We start from the raw sequence: 19,768 nt of genomic DNA on the forward strand, positions 1-19,768 counted from the left end.
GTGTGTGTGTGTGTGTGTGGTAAATTTGTGTCAAAATTAGGCTCTTTTATATAAAAAATATTGTCAACATGGCTCGTTAAATCTCCACAATTCCACCACTCCCCTGTCGTTCTGTCAGTCCTTTTCTCCTTCTTTTTCTTTTTCATTTGTTCTAATTCCAGGGCTGGCCGAGTCTTGCCTGGATTTGAGCAGTGCTGGGTTTCAAAGGGTAATTGACACCTTAGCTGTAATTTCATGGTTTCACTCCACTTGCCTTTGAAGTCTCAGACCTGAGCTGTGTGTGTGTGTGTGTGTGTGTGGGAGTGTGTACATGCGTATACTTCGTCATGTGTACCATTTTTTAGCAGTTGCAGAAGAAAGATGGTTTTGGCTTGGATGGGGGGGATTGGGGTTGGGGGATATTTAAACATGGTTGAGTTTAATAGTAGCCTTACTGAAATGTGTACTTATCCCCTTTATGAGACATGTATTTTAGTCACCCAGTGTTTGAATATTAAAATTAAAATAACAATAGGTCTTCATCCTGCATATACTTGTAGTGCACACACCCCCTAGGTGTTTATGTACAGTAGGTTCATTTGTGAGCATAACTGTAGTTTGATTGATTAGGGAAAACACAAATTACAGTATGGTGACTTAATATTATACATTCATCTTCAGTTTCCTCTTTATATTACACAGGGTCACAATGGATCTAAAGTCTGAGGGCATTATGCACACACACACACTACATGTGTGTGTGTGTGCACATGTAGCTAGGAATGAAAGGCAGATACTCCATCTCAAAATTGAAACTGGAACCCTGAAACTGTGAAGCACTAATGCTGCCTATTACACTACCATTCTACTGATTCTAATTATTAACAAAGATAAATTGATGCACTCATTTAATTAGGCATTCCATTATTTAGTTATATTATATTCGTATTTTTTCAGGAAAGCTACTGTAAAATTACGTGTCATGTTGATGCCAGAATCAGCATCAGACTCCATCTTTTAGTGTACAAAATCATGGTCGCCATGAACTCAAACTCCCAACACAAATGTTTGCACTCATTTGATTACTAATTACCTGGAATAAATCTTTCACTCCTATCTGGGTGTATAAGAGTATATGCTTTATGGTTATTGTGTAACTTAAGTGTTGTTATATACTGCGAATGTATATTGTTTAGAACCTCAGCAGCGACCTCATTTCCCCTTTTGTCTTTTCCAACCACTCAGCATTCAGCATTACCAGTATACTAATCACCGGCCGGATCATCTGCCATCATATACAGTACATCTGTTTCTTAAAAGCTCATACCTTAATTTAGATGTTTTTATGTTTAAGTGATTCAAAGGTTACTGTGTGACTTAACAAACAAAATAATTTCTCTGAAAATGGTCAGGTATAGGGAGTAGACTGGAAATGAGAGCTAAAAACATGCCAAACATGTGACCAAAAAAAGACCTTCAGGAAGCCTGGAGAACTATTCCCCAAGACTACATTAAAAATACAAGAAAGTCTGGCTCTTTGAAAACAAAATGTATAGAAATGCAGTGTGGCCCAAGGGTTTTACACAGTTCTGTAAGGTCTTTAGTTCTGAAGACGTCCTGCAGCCCTGTAGACAGTTGGCGATCAGCTCCGCGCTCTCTGGGTTCGGTTAAAGGAAATGATGCCAGCCTAAATTGTTCTACATAGTTTTCTGGAAGTGTTTGATGATAGAAGTGTAGCCTGAGAGGAAATATTTGCTCCTATCTTTGTTTGCCTTCTTCATATACAGTACATTACATCACTGTGATGCAGCCACGGTGCTTTCTTATTTTCTTGTGCTGCTTCATCTGGGACATTGGAGCCTTTAATCACGGCTAGTGCTGACAGACAGATCAAGCATGTTTCTCTAATGAATCATTTTAAACAAGTCAAAAACTCAACTCTGTGTTCTCCACCTCCACATTACTCTAATTATGGCCTCTATTATCCAATAAAACCTTCAGCACACAGTGCACTGAACATATTACACATCTATTACAGAACACTTAAACCTCAGCATGCAGATACGCAGTATACTTCACACATCACTTCACTGAAGTTTTAAGAGTCAGAAGTAGAGTTTTAAGTGACAGAAGAAGAGTTATAAAGCAATGAAAAAGGTGATAAAGAAAAAGTTAGAACTTCTTTAAAGAGAGCAAAAGCTCTATGTGTGTGTGTGTGTGTGTGTGGATAGAGGTGCGGCGGGGTGGCAGGACATTTGGGGGTGTTTGGGCTGTGCTCCAGAATTCTGTCTGGATTACGAGTTCCCTCTTAAAGGGGATGACCCTACCCCCTCCCTTCACACTCCTCAAAACTAACGGAGCGACACCAATGACCCAGTCATGCACCTGAGCCCCCCCCCATCCTCCTCCTCCTCTCACAGACACTGTCACAGTCCCAACAGGCTTGAGGATATAATAGGCTATAGATATAGAGTGAATATATTCATAGTTATAAGTTCTAATTGTTGCCGCTCAACAGGGCCCAGAGTGTGTAAGTGCCACTATCATAGTGTCTTGGGTTTTACCCATAACCCTGAGCTAGTGGCTTGCTACAGTAATACCTCTGGTCTGTGGAGAGTATAAACAATTTCTTGTTACACTCTCTCTTGCCCAAGCTTAGCTGTAAGGCATTATGGATTATATTTTGAGAGTAGGTGTAGACTAGTGTAGCATGTAAAGCAACTAATACCTGAGTTCTTGAGCACAACATCCTTAGATCGTAGAAGATTAATCTTAGATTGTATGAAAGTCAGATAACATTCACCGGTGGGTTATGCCTGGTCAGGAGGAAACATGCAACATCACACTTGCTATCGAAGTTTTTTTTTTTCCTATCCTGCTTTGTTGGTTTGCATCTGTCTAAGAAAAGTTACCCTTCAGGCAGCTGGACTGGAGGAAAGAATCAAGAGGTGTTTCTAGGTAATCCAAAACCACTAGAGTCTCCCAAACTACCATTGAGTAAAAATAATCTGGAACAGGAGAGATGGTAATCGGAATTAGGTATGCTACAAATTTTTCAGACCAAGTTATGATAAATACTGAATGTAAATCCTATATGTACTGTATTTGTTCATCTTGCACACAACTGCTAACTGAATTTAACTTCTTTACATGGTGATATTTTTCATACAGTATTTTACTACTATATACAGTTCTGAATACGTCTCTCCTCTGCATTTGTCTCAAAAACTTTTAATCTTTTTAGATTATTGTCAGACTTTAGATATAGTAACATCTGCCACACAAATGCACTTGTGCCTGGGGGCCTCTCACCCCGGTCTTTATTATTCTCTATGCAGACTGCCCTTGGCCTCAGGATGAACCTACTTGAGAGGGGCATCGGGTTGGTAGTAGGCTGGATTAGTAACTCTGAGTCTGAGCTCACACACAACAACTCTCAGCTCCTTAATCAGCCATCTTTCCATGCCTCACAGAGCCTGGAATGGCCAGATGTTCATACTGATGAGCGGGTTGAGGTGGGGTTTTTAAACAGTCTGTCCAGATTCATTACAGACAATCACTGGGATGTGTCTAACCAACTTCTTGGCTAAATTTAGTTCTGCCGTTTTAAAAAAACACATTAATTCTTGGTTATTTTGATGAGTGGCATGAATTATAATTTCTTTGAAACAACTAATATTTCACTAACTAGAAACTAGATAATTTGGTATAATTATCAGGTTAAACAGGTTCACCAGCTTTGAACTTAAATAAAATGATCAGATACACATACTTTATTGGGACAAACCGAAAACCAGGTTATTCAATGCAGAATTGAATAGTGAGTATTTATGAAATAACAGAGCTCTTTATTTAAGACTATGTTGAACCAATATATAAATTTGTTTAACACACCAATTTTATGCCCACTGTTTTTAAATGTTGGTACAAAAAAAAAAGACAATTCCAAACATACCAGCCTTTTCTTAAAAATGTTACTGAGACACTCACTTTCAAGTGTCATGCCACATTTGTTATATAAATAAAAAAAATAATCATAAGGACTGTCTGAGAATTTTTAAAAAGACTGGCACGGCTTAGTTAACAATTATAAAAACTGGATGACAGTTATAGGCATGATCATGCGTGATTAAAAAATATTTTGGCTATGATTTATAGTAAAATGCTTTATGGTTATTCATAGAAAATTAAAAAAGAAAAGCAGAGTAAAAGAAATTGAATGAGACTTCTAACTTGTCTCAATAGTGAATTAAGAAGAAAAATGACTGACTAAAGACTTCCAAAGTACTTAAGGGCAGAAGCACAGCGCATTCATGGAAGCAGAAAACCTCTGGCACGAGTCCCAGGACCCTGACCGCAGACAGACCTCCCACCATATACACCTGCTCACACACACACACACACACACACACACACACACACACACACACACACACACACACACACTCACACACAGAAATATAAATACAATGACTATTACATTGTGTATTATATTGTGAGAAGTAAAAGTTTAGCATTTTGCAAACTGAATGGCCTTTTTACATTTAAAACATTTATGTGAGTCACATCAAATAAGTCTTTGATCAGAAGTCTTTAAAAAACTTTAACCATTTTTTTCTGTGTAGAACTAGAGTTTTCTGTGGTCATCAATTAATCCAGTATCCATGTACTACACTGAGTTTGCTTTTAATTGCTAACTCTCTTGCATATTATAGCTTTCAAAACTAGAGCATTTTGAGCACCAGGCCATCTGTGTTGCGCTTTTATCATTTTTTAACTTGTTAACATGAAACAACAATTATAAACAATTAAAACTAATCTTTTGCGATACACTAATGTATGTCAAGTGTTTCCAATTTCTTTCCACTCCAGGTTTTAATATATGGATTTTTTTTTTTTCAAGGATCCTTGAGGTTAGAAAGTACTGAACAATATAAAGCAATGAAGGATGTTGTTACTAGTACTGGTAAGAATTTAATACTAATTCACACCATACAGTCATGTTTATATAGTTGGGATCAAATTACCTCTATAATGTTTTACATTAATACTGGGGATTTTATTGTGCAATAGGCCATTTTTCATTAGAAACAAAGTTGCCGCTGTCCTTAACCCAACCCAGCAATAGCTATAATTACAGTCATTTGTTGGAACACCCACACACACACACATCAACACACCCACACACAAAGTAATTTAAAAACATGAAACATTTTTTGCAACTATCTTTACATTTTTCACAGAATTTCATTTATATAAAAATACTTGACAAATAAAACACTTTTAATAATCTAATTAAACACTGTATGGATGTGCAAAAGTGCAGCACTCAGAATCACAGTATGTCTTCAAAAAAAGAAGGAACTACAAGCCCTCTGAGTGTTTACTTCGAAGGATGCATATTGTAATAATTTAAAAAAATGATTGGGCAGACTTTTAGGTAATCATAAACTGCTGATTTATATTAATTTACAAAAATCAAACATATCACATTAGATGAGAACTTTAAAAAAAAAAAAAAACTGAAGAATTTAAATGGATTTAAATGGACTTAAATTCTTAAATTCAAGCAACCAGTCTCATCTTTCACTTTTTCAATTTGCACTTTTTTCTGAGATCTGTCAAAAATAATTATAAAATATATTTTTTTAAATGTTGAATGAAATGTATTTTTATGATTTTGGTTGTGATGTAATCGTGAAAAATGAAATCTGAATTGTGGCCATGGAGAGAGTAACTTGAGGTGAGGTGTTATCAAATGGTCATAATTCTCACTGCGACTAGTAAGTTGATGTTTTTAAGTTTCTGGATTTCATGTAAGCAAGAGAAAGTAAAAATTCCACTAACGTTTATTCCTAACCCTAAATGACAAAAGTATGTTATTTGTCAGTTGGCAGAAATTCAGGAAATAAAACATACTTTTGCAGAGAATTGTTTTACAGAAAACTAAATGTCGTTATAACACCACATCAGCACAGAATGGTTTAAAGCAGCGAGCATGCTGTCCAGCTGAGAAATAAGCCCAGTTAGATCTGTATATGTGTATAAAGAGCAAAGTAAGCTGTGCTAATTGGCTGTGTGGTGTGTGATCCTGCAGGAAGCAGCTAGTGGTCAGTTCCCTTTCTACAACCACACACCAGCATGTTACTGTTGGTTTTCTTTTAGTGGGTTGTGTTTCAAGCTGAACATTTGGGGGTTGGGTGAGGTTGTCCTACAATTTTCCAAGACTGGGAAGTCAGGAGTTGGAATAATGGGGCCTGTCCCATCCTGCACAATGGCCTGTCCATGTTGATATGGTAGAGGCAGATTAGGGTGACTGGGTAATGGTTTATTATGTGCTTGCAGAGAGAGGGAGAGAGACCTCTGGAGAAGTGTCAATCAAATGAACAAGCAAGAAAAACAGCATAAGGAAACATGGAGTACCTCTTCTTTCTCTACATCCCTCTCTCACTTTCGAACACACTCACTTCCTCATCATCTAAACTGCTTTATACTGTATACAGGGTTGTTGTCACAAGGTAGGGTACACCTAGGGTAAGGTGCCAATTCATTGTAAGGCACACACACATTCGCGTCTTTGGACTGTAGGAGGAAACCAAAGTACCTGGAGGAAACCAACCAAGCACGGGAAGAACATGCTTCCCATGCACACCATGCACACAAACCCAAGGCAATCCCTCAATATACCCCAAACATGAACTATATGTCTGATCTGCTTAAGACTTTATATATTTTCTGTATTATTAATCTTTCATTTAAACCATTTATCAACATAATGGATCAATATTTCTGATTTTTAACCTATTTTTATTAGATCCTGCGCTTTCACAGATAACCGAAATTTAAAGATCATGTACTGCATTAAGATCATTATGATGATGCGTATATATATTACCCTGTTCACCAGGTCTTAGCTGGGGGAGTGTGTTAAATCTTTCAAGTGTGTTTACTCTTCAATGTGGTTCACCTAAAAAGATCACAACTTTAATCATGATGATTACACATCCAGTGTAATTACTGTGGTAACCCTCTTAGTTCCAGCTGAGTGTTCAGACTTGGTTCTCAGTCACAGGACTGAAGGAGAGATCAAATGCAAATGTTAAATGTTCCCGGTGCTAAACTAATGAAGATTTATGGGAATGAGACCATAGGTGCTTTTCTATACAGAAATGTCTTAATCGTGTTTCCACAAAAAGCAACAATTTGTTCGTTTAAAAAAAACATCTGAGCAGCACCTGGCTAAAAAGCCCATCTTAATTAAAAAAACAAACCAAACAAATGTGTAACAAAAGTCAGTAAAGCCAAAGATTTTTCATTTTAACACAAATGTAACACTTCACAACTTAAAATAGTATCCAAGTGTTGCTTCACTCATTTCACAACAACAACAACAACAATAATAAAAAATATATCATAACAATAATAATAAAAAAATATAATAATAATAATAATAATAATAATAATCGTCATCATCATCATAATAATAATACAGTTAAATTTCCTCTTCTCTCTCTCTCTCTCTCTCTCTCTGTTTTTTTTTCTCTTTGCAGGTGTGGACTCTACATTGTGAATCCTAATCCTCTGTGAAGAGCCTACTTGTGTGCCTGACTCCCCCATCCCACACTGACCACTTCCTGTTTGACCTCATGAAGTATGACAGGCGTAAAAATAATGACAGACATCTTGGCCGCTTTTGCTCTGCCCTGACTTATGATAAACTCACTCGCTCACAGATAGCCACTTAACTGAGCAACACACACACACACACACACACACACACACACACACACACACACACACACACAAACACACACACACACACAAACACACACACACACACTAATCATAATCACTAATCAAAAAAATATTGATTTAATAGTAAACTGGGACACACTCTGCACCAGAATATAATACATCACCTACTGTACAGCCATGTGACTGTTGGAATTATCAGGTTTCAGTAACCGTCAAATCAACATACTATTCCTTATAATTCTCTTATTATTATTATTTTGTTTAATAACTTTTTAACTTTTTTTTTTCTGCACAATTTGTGACACATTGCCATCAACTTCAGCATAGACATAGAGCTCTTATAGTAACAGGATGCAATCATCTCACTTTTGAAAAACACTGAAATCATGGCCGTATGTGTCTTCCCCCTTAGGAATACATCGAAAATTTTAATTGGTCCTGCTTTTACACAGTCTGAACTTTTCTAAATTCAAATCTAATGAATATGTTTAAAACAGCATTGCTCCACCCACTAAAACCCTAGCAACCACCTGGTCTGTGATAACAACCAATTACTACATTAGCAACCTGATTTTCTATAGCAACCACCTAACAACTTAGCAACCACATGGCATCACTATATCAAAGCAACCAACTTGTGCCATAACAACCATCTGGGATATCATAGAAGCAGTCTAGATCAACCTTGCAACCAAATAGGTTATCATAGCAACCTTGTGGCAACATCCTAACAAGCCAGGAGAAGCTTTTAACAGCTACATTACCTAGCAGAACTGTATAGGTGAACGGTTTTTGGCATAGCAACCAGCTAGAATGTGATTGCAACCACCTGGCAACATCCTAGCAATCAGGTGGCATAGCATAGGAACCACCTAACACTACAATAACCAACTGAAATACTACACCAACCACATAAAAAACACCATAGAACTACATTTTAAGAAACCAACTAGCAACAACTTATCAAAGAGGTGGGTTATCATAGCAATATAACATTTATACAACAGTTAGTTCCAACCGAGCAATCTGATTGGACAAGAGGATTTTCACTAGTGGTGATAATGGACGGTAACAGCACCGAGACATTTAACTATATGTATCACTAAGTGTTCCTGGGGATTTACAAATGTTAATTACACTAACTGTCAGTCGGCAAAGCAAAGAATAGGTGAAAGTAGGTCTGTATGTTTCATCATACAGAGGATAGAGCAACTGCCTGCCACACACATTCAAAACCAGTAACAGAAGCACTTTCAGCAAGAAAACTCATCTGATTATGTTATTTCATCTTAAACACTTTATCTACTTAATAATTGCTTCTAAGTTGCTTCAAATTGCCTCAATGTTGTTTTATTTACACCTAAGTGAAGTTACAAAGCAGAGGTGTCAAATCCAGGTGCCATGAGGAAAAGTCCTCCCCAGTACTAATTAGCAAATCCAGGTGATTGGAACAAAATACTGGGGAGGACTTTGTTAATTAGCAAATCTTATAAAGTAAAGCAGGATGAGTGGAAATATAAAGAGAACCTTATGAGATTTTCACCTCCTTGATTTATTCTGCCCACCTTTTGGCTATATAGTACCAGTAAAAATTTACAACTACTTTTACTTCTATTAATTACATTAAATGTGGGTCAACAGCTCAAAGGTATTTAGTTTCGTGAGGAGAGGAAGGATATGTGTTGGTGAAGCAAAAATAACTGGCTGTATAAAAAAACAAATCATAAACTGGTGTGGAACTGTTATATAAAACACCTTCGCTTTCACCTTCCTAGGCACACTAGAAAAACAGTGGGCAAAGTGGGCACATTTAAAGGGGAAAGCTCTATACCATATACCAACTGTATTATTATAAAGTACAACTAAGGAAGGTATTAGCTACGTTTTGCCATAAGTCAAATGGTTCAGATTTCACTATTCAGTTTGGTGGTGATAAGTCCATGGATAGCTCAGTGGTTAAGGCATTGGACTACGTTTGGAAGATCCCAGGTTCAAACCCCACAACCACCAAGTTGACACTGTTGGGCCCTTGAGCAAGGCCCTTAACCCTCAACTGCTCAGTAATAGGAAAAAAAATAGGATAAAAATGTAAGTTGCTCTGTATAAGAGCGTCTGCCAAATGCCTAAATGTATAAATGAGTTATGCAGCAAAATCTTGTGTGTCCCAGTGCTCAGGTGCCTAATGGATATTCCAACCTGTGTGCTGATTTTCATAATATATAAAGGGTGTTAAGAGCTCCAAAAAGGCCCGGGTGCTGAAAAAAAAGCATCAAACTACAAATATAATTATATTATTATGCATAACCAAGGAAGTTTTTTAGCCATTAAGTTAGGCATATTAGGCATTAAATAATCAAAAATACCATCACAATCTTTGAAAAATTCTATTCTTCAAACAAAAATTCTATTGGGTGTGTTTTGCACAAAACCCCAAATAACTGACTTACTGTTGAGTAGAGCTCTGCATAGCAAAAGTAGTTCAATTCAATCAAATCAAAATGTGTGCAACGTTTTGTGTATGTGCAAGTGTGTATGAGCTATGCATAAAAATAGCCTGATTCCAAATTGTGTGCTGATTTTCATGACTTTTTGAGCGCCCCCCCCCCCCCCCCCATTGTTTAGTGAACTAACCAATATCAAAGCTCAAACTTCAATCATTCAATTTTAACTGTTTAGATTTAAAGATTTACAGATTAAATGTAAGATTTAAGGATTTACACTTTAAATTTACAGATTCACAAGCATTTATTTTTGACTCAACAATATTTTTATTGATTTTAAACAGGGATATAACAGGGTAAATATGTAAAGTTTCAATATACTATAGATTCTATGACCCCCTTATAAACCCTATAGCACCCACCCCAACCCTCCCTGACTCCAAGCCAGCTGTACATGTATAAGAAAGGCATCTAAAAAACAGGAGAAAAATTGAACAAAAAATATATATATATATATACATATATACACACACATATACATATATACACACACACACACACACACATATATATATACATATATATACACACATATACATATATACACACACACACACACACACACATATATATATATGTATGTATGTGTGGAGCCGGAAGTTTTTTAGTTCTGCATGCAAAAAAAAAAAAAAAAAAAAAGGAAAAAGAAAAACAAACAGACAAACAATTAAATAAGAATGGAATCGAACTATTAATGTATATGAAAAAAGCGAAGGAAGGGCCCCCACACCTGCTGAAATTTCAAGTCTGAATAACGGATTGAGTAATGAATCTTCTCCAGGGACAAACAGAACATAATATCTCTGAGCCACTGGGCGTGAGTGGGTGACGTGGCATCCTTCCACTTGAATAAAATAGAACGCCTAGCCAGGAGTGTCGCAAAAGATAACAAACGCTGTTTAGCTGGAGTTAGACACTTGTCTTCCTCTCCAGTGACACCAAAGAGAGCGATCAGAGGGTCTGGTTCAAGGTTGCATTTTAATATGTACGACAAGGTTTTAAAAACATCCCTCCAGAATTTTTCCAAATTCGGGCATGTCCACTACATATGAATAAGAGACGCCTCTCCACTTTTACATTTATCACAGCAAGGATCAATGCCTGGGTAGAAACGGGAAAGTTTAAGTTTAGAAAAATGAGCCCTGTGTACAACCTTAAACTGTAATAAAGAGTGGCGAGCACATAAAGAAGTTGAGTTGACAAGTTTAAGAATTGAATTCCAAGTATCATCTGATAGTGACAAATTTAAATCTTTCTCCCAAGCAGTTTTAATTTTACTTAAAGGGGTGTGACTCAAACTCATCAATCCACCGTAAATAGTGGATATTAGGCCTTTACGCAACGGGGACAAACAGAGGAGATTATCTAGAATATTTACATCAGGAGCTTCAGGGAAATTTGGTATTGAAGAACTAATGAAGTGTCTTACTTGCAGGTATCTGAAAAAATGAGAATTGGGTAGGCTGAACCTTTCAGAAAGCTGCTCAAACGATGCAAACTTATGGTCAACAAACAGATCTTTGCAAAACAAGCATTTATTTTTATACCTTAATTAATTTTTTTTATGAGAATATTTTGGATTTTAATTTTATAATTAATTTATTTATTGCTCCAATTGGGAGTAGTGTTACTCCTTATGGGTTTTAAGGTAAAAATTACGATATCACAATTTTCATTTAACTTTAACTACAAGCAATAATGCAAGTTTAAATGACCATTTTGGAAAAGAGTAATTTTTCCCAAGATGCATTGGAGACATATCCACATTGGCCAGAATTTAAATAAGTGTGTGTGTGTATGTGTGTGTGTTTCAAGTAACACCATATCTTAGAACATTTGTTCTGAAAGCCAGGGTATGACTCAGCATTGTGAGATCACCATGCTAACATATCTCTAAAATAAAATTAAATGATCTTAACACTGCATTGGTTTTGGAAACCTGGGCTTTGGTCTTTAAATCATGACACAGTGTGTGTGTGACTAAGGTGTGAGGGTCGGGCTCAGGCCCAGACAGCGCTGAGTGCTGTGCCTCACTGAGGTGGTGGGCTGCTGCTCTGTGCTTAGCATTAGGAAAGCGATGTAATACTTTAATTACAGCCCTTTATCACTCACTCCGCAGTTCTCATATTTCCCTCCCGTCAAACATGTAGCAGCTCGCTTACAGCTGCAGCCACAGCATCTCCCAGCAACACACACACACACACACGCACATTCGGGCTAGAGACCCATAGTAAATTCTATTGTAAAGGTAAATCAAAAAAAATCTTAAAGGCAAAAATTTGTATAAATGTATCATGCATTGTCTTTATAAAAATAAAATGAAAACAGCTTTCTGTACAACATACCAAGTCAAGTAATAATTTTTTTTGCACTTTTGTAAATACTGAAGTATGAAAGAAATTACTAATATGATTAAGTAAACTTACTTACTACTTGCTCTTTTCTTATACTCTTATGCTTCTGAACACACAGAGATATGGCTCAGTCTTCGTGGTAGTGCTCCTCCATTTAAACTGCTGCAGCTTTGTTCCTGTGATGATTAGTGACGCTAATCTAGGTGCTGAAAGTTGGTCTTGATGGCCCACTCCTGTCCCTGCTAACTAAAGACATGGAACTGAGCAAAAGGCTTTATGTAAAAGAAATATATCGGATTGTCTGATTGTCTGTACTAAAAAGATGTTACTTTAAAGTGACGTCATTATTTCCACAGAAATAATCCCAAAAGAATATATTCCACAGAAATACTGTATGTGAGCAGAAAAATTGTGATTGATGCTTGGATTGTGTTTTGTTTTACTTCTAGCACTGAGTTAATGAGTTTGAGAAGCTGACTTTATTGAGTGCCAGACTGAACACGGTGTTCTCATATTGTAGTATACTGGCACTTCACAACTTCACAGAGTTGGGGTGGGGGCAGACAAGTAATGATGGGGATATTCCACTATGTAATCCTTGCTTTGAGGAGTCTTCCTGTGAGGTATATGTCAGACTGAATCTCTCTCTCCCTCTGTCTCTCTCTCTCCCTCTCTCTCTTTGTGAAGCTCTTCACTGCTTCTCCACCTCCTGGGTGGCACTGCCCTTCTCATTCAGGGAATTTCTTACTGGGAGTTTTCTCTTAATCTCCAAACGACCAGTTGGGTTCTTCCCACCATTTATTCAAACATCCCTAAAGAAGAAAAGACAAAAGAAGGAAGGTAGCCCCTTTATTTCTCTTTCTGTTTCCATGTATCTCTCTCATTGTCTCTCTCTCCATAACTCGGCTCCTTAGATACATCAGAATTGGCAGAACATATGCAGAACAATAAAAGCATTGTTTCTGTGCTTCTCTATATTAATACAGAGGTTTCAGCCATGTTATCTTTGCTGAAGGTTTGGCCCTCTACCAGAAAAAATACCCAGTGGGAAAATCTCACACTCTGGTTCTGCTTTTCACTCTGGTTCATCACTGACCTGTGTTCATGATACTGACCTGTATACATACTTCATTATATACCCAGTCTGATATACTACACTGCCTGGCCAAGAAAAACACCTGGATTTAGGCAAATAGATTTTGGCACAGAGTAATTATTGCAATGATTAATATCATTCAGCTGGCAATAAGTTATTATTGATGCAGTGCTAACTGATGCAGTGAGTAGCTTCTCAATACTGAAGCACCCATGTCAGATGACATATACTGTGGTCATGGCAAAGATGCATAAAGAAAAAAGGAAAGAACTAATGAGATTTTTGAAACTGCTAAAACTGGAATAAAAACTGTAAAATGGCTTAATAAAACCAGGAAGGATAATGGTGAACCAACCTCGGGAAAGAAATGTGGTTGGAAAAACATCCTGAATGAGGGAGATTGGAAATTGCTTAAATCAAACTGTAATAAAAATAAATTTAAATAAAAAACTCATGGATATTAAGAAAACTACTTATCAGTGAGGCTAATCGGAAGAAAGGCTTTAATTTTCTAGAGAGCCTAAAAGAACGGACTGTGGAGCAGATTTTTCCATCAGTGATTTTTTTTTCCTGATGGCACAGGTATATTCCAAGATCACAATAGCATGGTTCGTTGGGCTAAAACTGGGAGAATAAGACCATTTTCATGCATGGATTGGCCACCACAGAGTCCAGACCTTTACCCCATTGAGAATTTTTTTGGATGTCCTATGATCAGGGCAAGATTTGGGAGAGAAATTAATGTGATTCTGGATAAAAAGAAATGTTGTGACATTGCCATAAACTTCTGAAAATGATACCATATTCATAATCAAAGCAAAAGGCTGTCCAACAAAATATATATATATTTTTTTCTTTTTGGATGGGCAGTGGACGGTAAATACCTTAATGTGCACACTAAATTAAATAAGAATTCTCTTTACAGATATTTTTCATATTCAAATCATTGTGAAATCTGAACTATGCAAAGATTAACCGCTTGGTCGTAGTGGCTTAAATGGTTAAAGCTCTGGGTTACTGATTAGAAGGTCGATGATTTAAGCCCCAGCACCACTAAACTACTACTGTTGGGCCTTGTATCGTGGCTGACCCTGTGCTCTGACCCTGGCTGCCTAATAAGCTGGGATATGCAAAGAAAGGAATTTTACTGTGCTATATGTATACATCACAAATAAAGGCTTCTATCTAAAGATCATGAGTAGTCTCAACATATTTTATTTTTTAAATCATGGGGAACATGCAAATTATATAAAGATTCATGTAAATTAGTAAATAGTTTTCTAAACAAAACAAAGTAAATGTTTGTGTTGCATATCTTCGCTTTTTTAATGCATTAGTGTCCACTGGTGCACTTTGTGAAAAAAAATTACCGGCACGTTTAACTGAACGTCTTGGAGAAATTGCCACAGTAGTTCTGGGTTTGTTCTAAATGAAAACCGAGCAGCTTTCATTTTGGATTTTTTTTTTGTGTGTGTCTGAAAACTGGTCGACTATGTAATATGTTAATTAAATATTACATGTAATAATAGATGTAATATTTTGCTTACTCACAAACAATTTGTTTTTTGTTACCTTTTGGTGAGAAGTTTGAAGATGTTTGAAGATGTAAAATGTTTTTCAACTGACTTAATAATTCAGAAGCCAAAATTGGTCTGTAAAAAAAGTGCAATAAAAATAAGGTGCCAAAGACTTTTGCACTGTACTGTATGCACACGTATGTATGCATATAAAGTTACATTGAATAAAGACAGGGATTTGGCTCTAACTTTTTATAAAATCCTTCTGATCATAATTTTAACTATAGATGATTGTCTATTCTGTTAAAGACAGTGTTCTGAACAGTTGAATGTTAAAATAACAAGATTGCTGTTTGTACCATTTCTTATGACCTCTTTTGTACAATCTTAAATAAAATTCTTTTAACATCCCTCATTTTGGCTAAAATCAGGTGACAAAACAATGTGCTGAAGTTTAACAAAAAGGTATGCCTGCCAGTCAGTTACTATTAACACCAATTCAGTGTTATAAATCTATATTCTATACACATCATTTACGATGTAGTGTATGTTTAAAATTTTAGATTTTTCCTGTTTGATTATTATTAAAATTCTATTAATTGTGTGACATACGATAAAATATGTTGAGATATTCATGCTTAAAATGAAAAGATGAGAAAAGAATCTAGGAATTACAAATGATAGAGATTGATTTTTTAAACTCAATATTTATATTAAAAAAAGTACAAACGGTCAGAAAAGATAAATAATAATACATAATAAAAATGCAAACATAAACATATAATAGTACAAGTGATTTAAAGATCCAAAAAGGTATTTTTTATATTTTCTTCTTAAAAAAAGAAATGTCCAATTATTTGAGGATGAAGAGTGGAAAAACATTCCAAATTAGCTTGAAGATTATCTTAGCGATGCTTATGCAGAAATGCGCTTGTTTTCATAACTTACTATCCAAATACAAAATATACCTTTGTCAATTGAAACAGACTACAAAAATACATAATTTAATATAAATATATATATATTTAAAATAACTATATAATTTACAAAAAATAAACATTAAAACATAGTGGTAAAGAGAGACAGAAATAAAGATTTACAGAAAGGCTGGTATGGCTGAGAGCACTAATTTTTGAGGTGAATAAAGTTGCATTAATCACCAATTACATATTGGATATAATATTGTTTATGATGTATTAGTTATGCTTTCCCAGTAATAGAACCAACCAGGAGTGCATTAATAAAGTTGTATAATAAAGGCTGTATCTAGGTTGTAAGTTACTAGAAAGTAAGTAAACTAGAATTTGAACAACAAAAGTTTGTGTGGACTAAAAACCTTGGTGGGATATAAATCCAGTGTTAAATGACCACCTCCAGTGTTTAATTTTTTTTTTCCCCCTCAAATATTCATATAATACCTACTATAGGTGTACTGAAATAACCCTTAGGCCTATGATGTTTTTGCAATTCAGTACTGAATTATTTAATCATGAGATATTCTTATATCCAAGACAAAATGTGAAAATGTCTTTTAAAAGACGACACCGATTCAGAGCTGCCTAAAGCCATATTGAGGTCTTTTCGTAGTTATAGCTCCGTGCCCTCTCTCGGGTATATCAGACTGTTCACGCTGAAGCTGTTGTAGAAGTGACTGTTGTACTGCGCGCTTTGCGCGCCACCGAACGCGCTCGAGTACGCGGGCCGGTTCGCGTGCACGCTGTGGTCATGTTGCTCTCCGGGTGGCGCAGCATCGTTATACGGACTTAACGCACTTATGTTCCGACTTGACAGCTCGCTGATTAGCCCCAAGGAGCCCTGTCTGACAGCCGGGCCCGGGGCCGAGCTCATTCCGGACATAGTGCTGAAGAAATTGTTGAAGCAAGGCGCGGACGCAGGAGTCATTGGAGATGAGCTTCTGTGGCTCTCATTGGCTGTTATGTCTATTTCCGGAGACACGGCTCCGCCCAGGTGCGCGCCCTCAGAGGACTTCACACCTGCTCCAGCTCGGCCATCCTCGGACTTGGTACCGCTGGAAAGCCCGGGGCCCGCTTCTGACCTGCGCTTTCTCTTTCGGCGGAAGTTTCCGTTGTCAAACATTTTTTCGCAGTTGGGGTCCAACGTCCAGTAGTTTCCTTTTCCTGTATGAGAGAGGATTTTTTTTTTTTTTTTAAATAACACACATCATGTAGTCTAATAAAATACATTTCCAGTTGTATAGCCTATAATAATAATAATAATAATAATTTAAAAAATCTAATCATTTCCTATAAACTCGATATAGTCTCGATATTTATTCATTCGGCTATTCATAATTCCCCAGTGTTATTCAATTTCAGAAAACACTTAAATACTAATCAGATCTATTGAAACTCTGCAGTTAATTCAGCCCTCATTTCATCTAAAAGTACCACATCATGGTTGTTTATGTGTTATGACGTAATAAGAGGGAATCAACATGATTTGATGCGCTTTCTGTTTTGTGCATCCTCGCACCTGGATCATCCTCGTCGCGTGGAACTTTCTTGAAGCAGTCATTCAGGGACAGATTGTGCCTGATGGAGTTCTGCCAGCCCGCCTTGCTCTTCTTATAAAACGGGAAATTGTCCGCCACATACTGGTAGATTTGGCTCAACGTGAGCTTTTTCTCGTGCGCGTTTTGGATGGCCATGGCGATGAGGGCAGAGTAGGAGTAGGGTGGGCGCACCAGCTTCAGCAGCTCCTCCTGACTTGCGATGGAGAGCCAGCCGAGGTCAGGACCTGCGAATCCGGGCGAGTTGGTGAGGTACTGCCTCTGGGAGGTGTAGGACGGCGCGATGAACGACGGGCTGCTGTTCCCGTGTAAATATGATGAGGAGGTGTTGACTCCGGGACCGTTGAGCCACAGGTATGGGTTTGGAGTGGCCGCGTACTCGCCGAGGCCGTAACCGGCGGGCCTTTGCGCGCTCGCGACGCTCTGCTGGTGGTAAACGAAGTTGTCGCAGTACATGGCCATCTCCGGCGCGTCGTGCGCGCTCTTGGGCTGGAGAGGACTCGCGGCGGGAGCAGACCCGTGGTGGATCTGCGCGTCCACGGAGTTCATCATGTCCTGTCCAGGCACCGGATAAAATCCACAGCGGACGCACGCGCTCTGTGTCTCTGACCTCTCACAGCTTTCACAGCTTTTTCACACACGCGACACACGACAGCAACAAGTGCGTTTGGAATCACTGCAGTGGATTTGTAGGCATTTATAAGGGCGCCGTGCGCCATGGAGCCTTTCTACCGGCAGTATTAGCCAGTCCCAGCCTATAGGAATGAGCGATAGCACTCGGGGGCGTGGTTACCTGAGAGGATACGATTCATTCATAATAAGGAGAGATGGAGAGGAATTGAGATAAAGCTGAAGTCAAGGGGATTAGACTACTATTTTTCCTAGTATAAAGCTATTGTATACACATTTCTTTGGTTTTATGATAAGCAAGACATTAGAAATATAGCACTGGAGCTTTTTCCCCCAGGGCTTTACATATGAAGTGATACATTTACTACTACTACTACTACTACTACCAATAATAATAATATCACGCTGATGATGATCATGAAAGTGATGATGTAAATACATTATACATATAATTACCCAATATTAATTAAATCAAATTATTATTAGTTATATTATTAGTAAACTTTGAGATGAACATCACTCGGCTTTGTTAAGTATGAGCAAAAACATGCTCTGACAGACTGCATCAGCTTATTACTGCACAACTGTAGCTATGCGATTTTAAACCATCACAACACTTACTCACTGTCTATACTTACTTGCTTTATCTAGGCGAAGGTCAAAGGGAGCCTAGGAGATTTAGGGCACAAGGTATGGTGGACAGGGTGCCAATCAGGTCACGCACACACACACACACACATACACACACACACACACATACACACACACACACACACACACACACACACACACACACACACACACACACACACACACACACACACACACACTCATTTACATAACTAAGGCCATTTCCTTCTGTGGGAGGAAACCGGAGTACCCAGAGTAAACTCACCAAGAATGGGGAGAACATGCAAACTCTGCACACTGATTCGAGTGCAAGGCGACTGTGCTAACCACTTACTGCTTAGCTGCTCTATCTCAACATGATTCTATTTAAAACTAATCAATTTATGAATACATTTAAACCATTCCTAAATAAATATAAGCCATGTGATCTCATACATAAATAGCTGTCAGGCAGCTACTTACGAAAAAACCCTTACGAAAACAATTTTTTAATTGTTTCTGTCTCTCTCTCTCTCTCTCTCTCTCTCTCTCTCTTTTTGTATATACTAAACTCAGATCTTTTAACTTTCCTACGTCATGTACCTCACACAGACAAGGATAATGGGATTTGCCGATGTTTTCTACTGAGTTGGAGGAGGAGGTGTAAATACAGGTGATTTAAAGGAATCGTAACAATAAATGTGAAGAGAACTAAGAGATTAATATTAGCCAACAACAAGAGAAGTCTGAATATCCAAGAATGTACAGAAAAATTCACAGCTTTACTGGGCATATAG

General features: G+C 37.4%; 1 protein-coding gene across 1 annotated transcript; it reads right to left on the reverse strand.

Moving 5' to 3' along the window:
* Positions 1–16,789: 16,789 nt before the first annotated feature.
* On the reverse strand, positions 16,790–18,284 carry foxi2 (forkhead box I2). The gene is made up of 2 exons (XM_053502737.1): positions 17,696–18,284; positions 16,790–17,340 (listed from the first exon to the last, which is right to left on the reverse strand). The coding sequence occupies exons 1-2, from the start codon at positions 18,282–18,284 to the stop codon at positions 16,790–16,792; spliced, it is 1,140 nt and encodes a 379-aa protein (XP_053358712.1).
* Between the last annotated feature and the right edge of the window lie 1,484 nt (positions 18,285–19,768).

The sequence above is a fragment of the Clarias gariepinus genome, chromosome 8, assembly GCF_024256425.1.
Source record: "Clarias gariepinus isolate MV-2021 ecotype Netherlands chromosome 8, CGAR_prim_01v2, whole genome shotgun sequence".
Taxonomy (NCBI): Eukaryota; Metazoa; Chordata; class Actinopteri; order Siluriformes; family Clariidae; genus Clarias; species Clarias gariepinus.

Bases quoted from the DNA above. Each gene is read 5' to 3' on its own strand.
- foxi2 (XM_053502737.1), bottom strand. From the start codon at position 18,284: ATGATGAACTCCGTGGACGCGCAGATCCACCACGGGTCTGCTCCCGCC. The intron at 17,341-17,695 runs GTGCGAGGATGC...TCTCTCATACAG, and splicing joins ACGCGACGAGGATGATCCAG to GAAAAGGAAACTACTGGACG.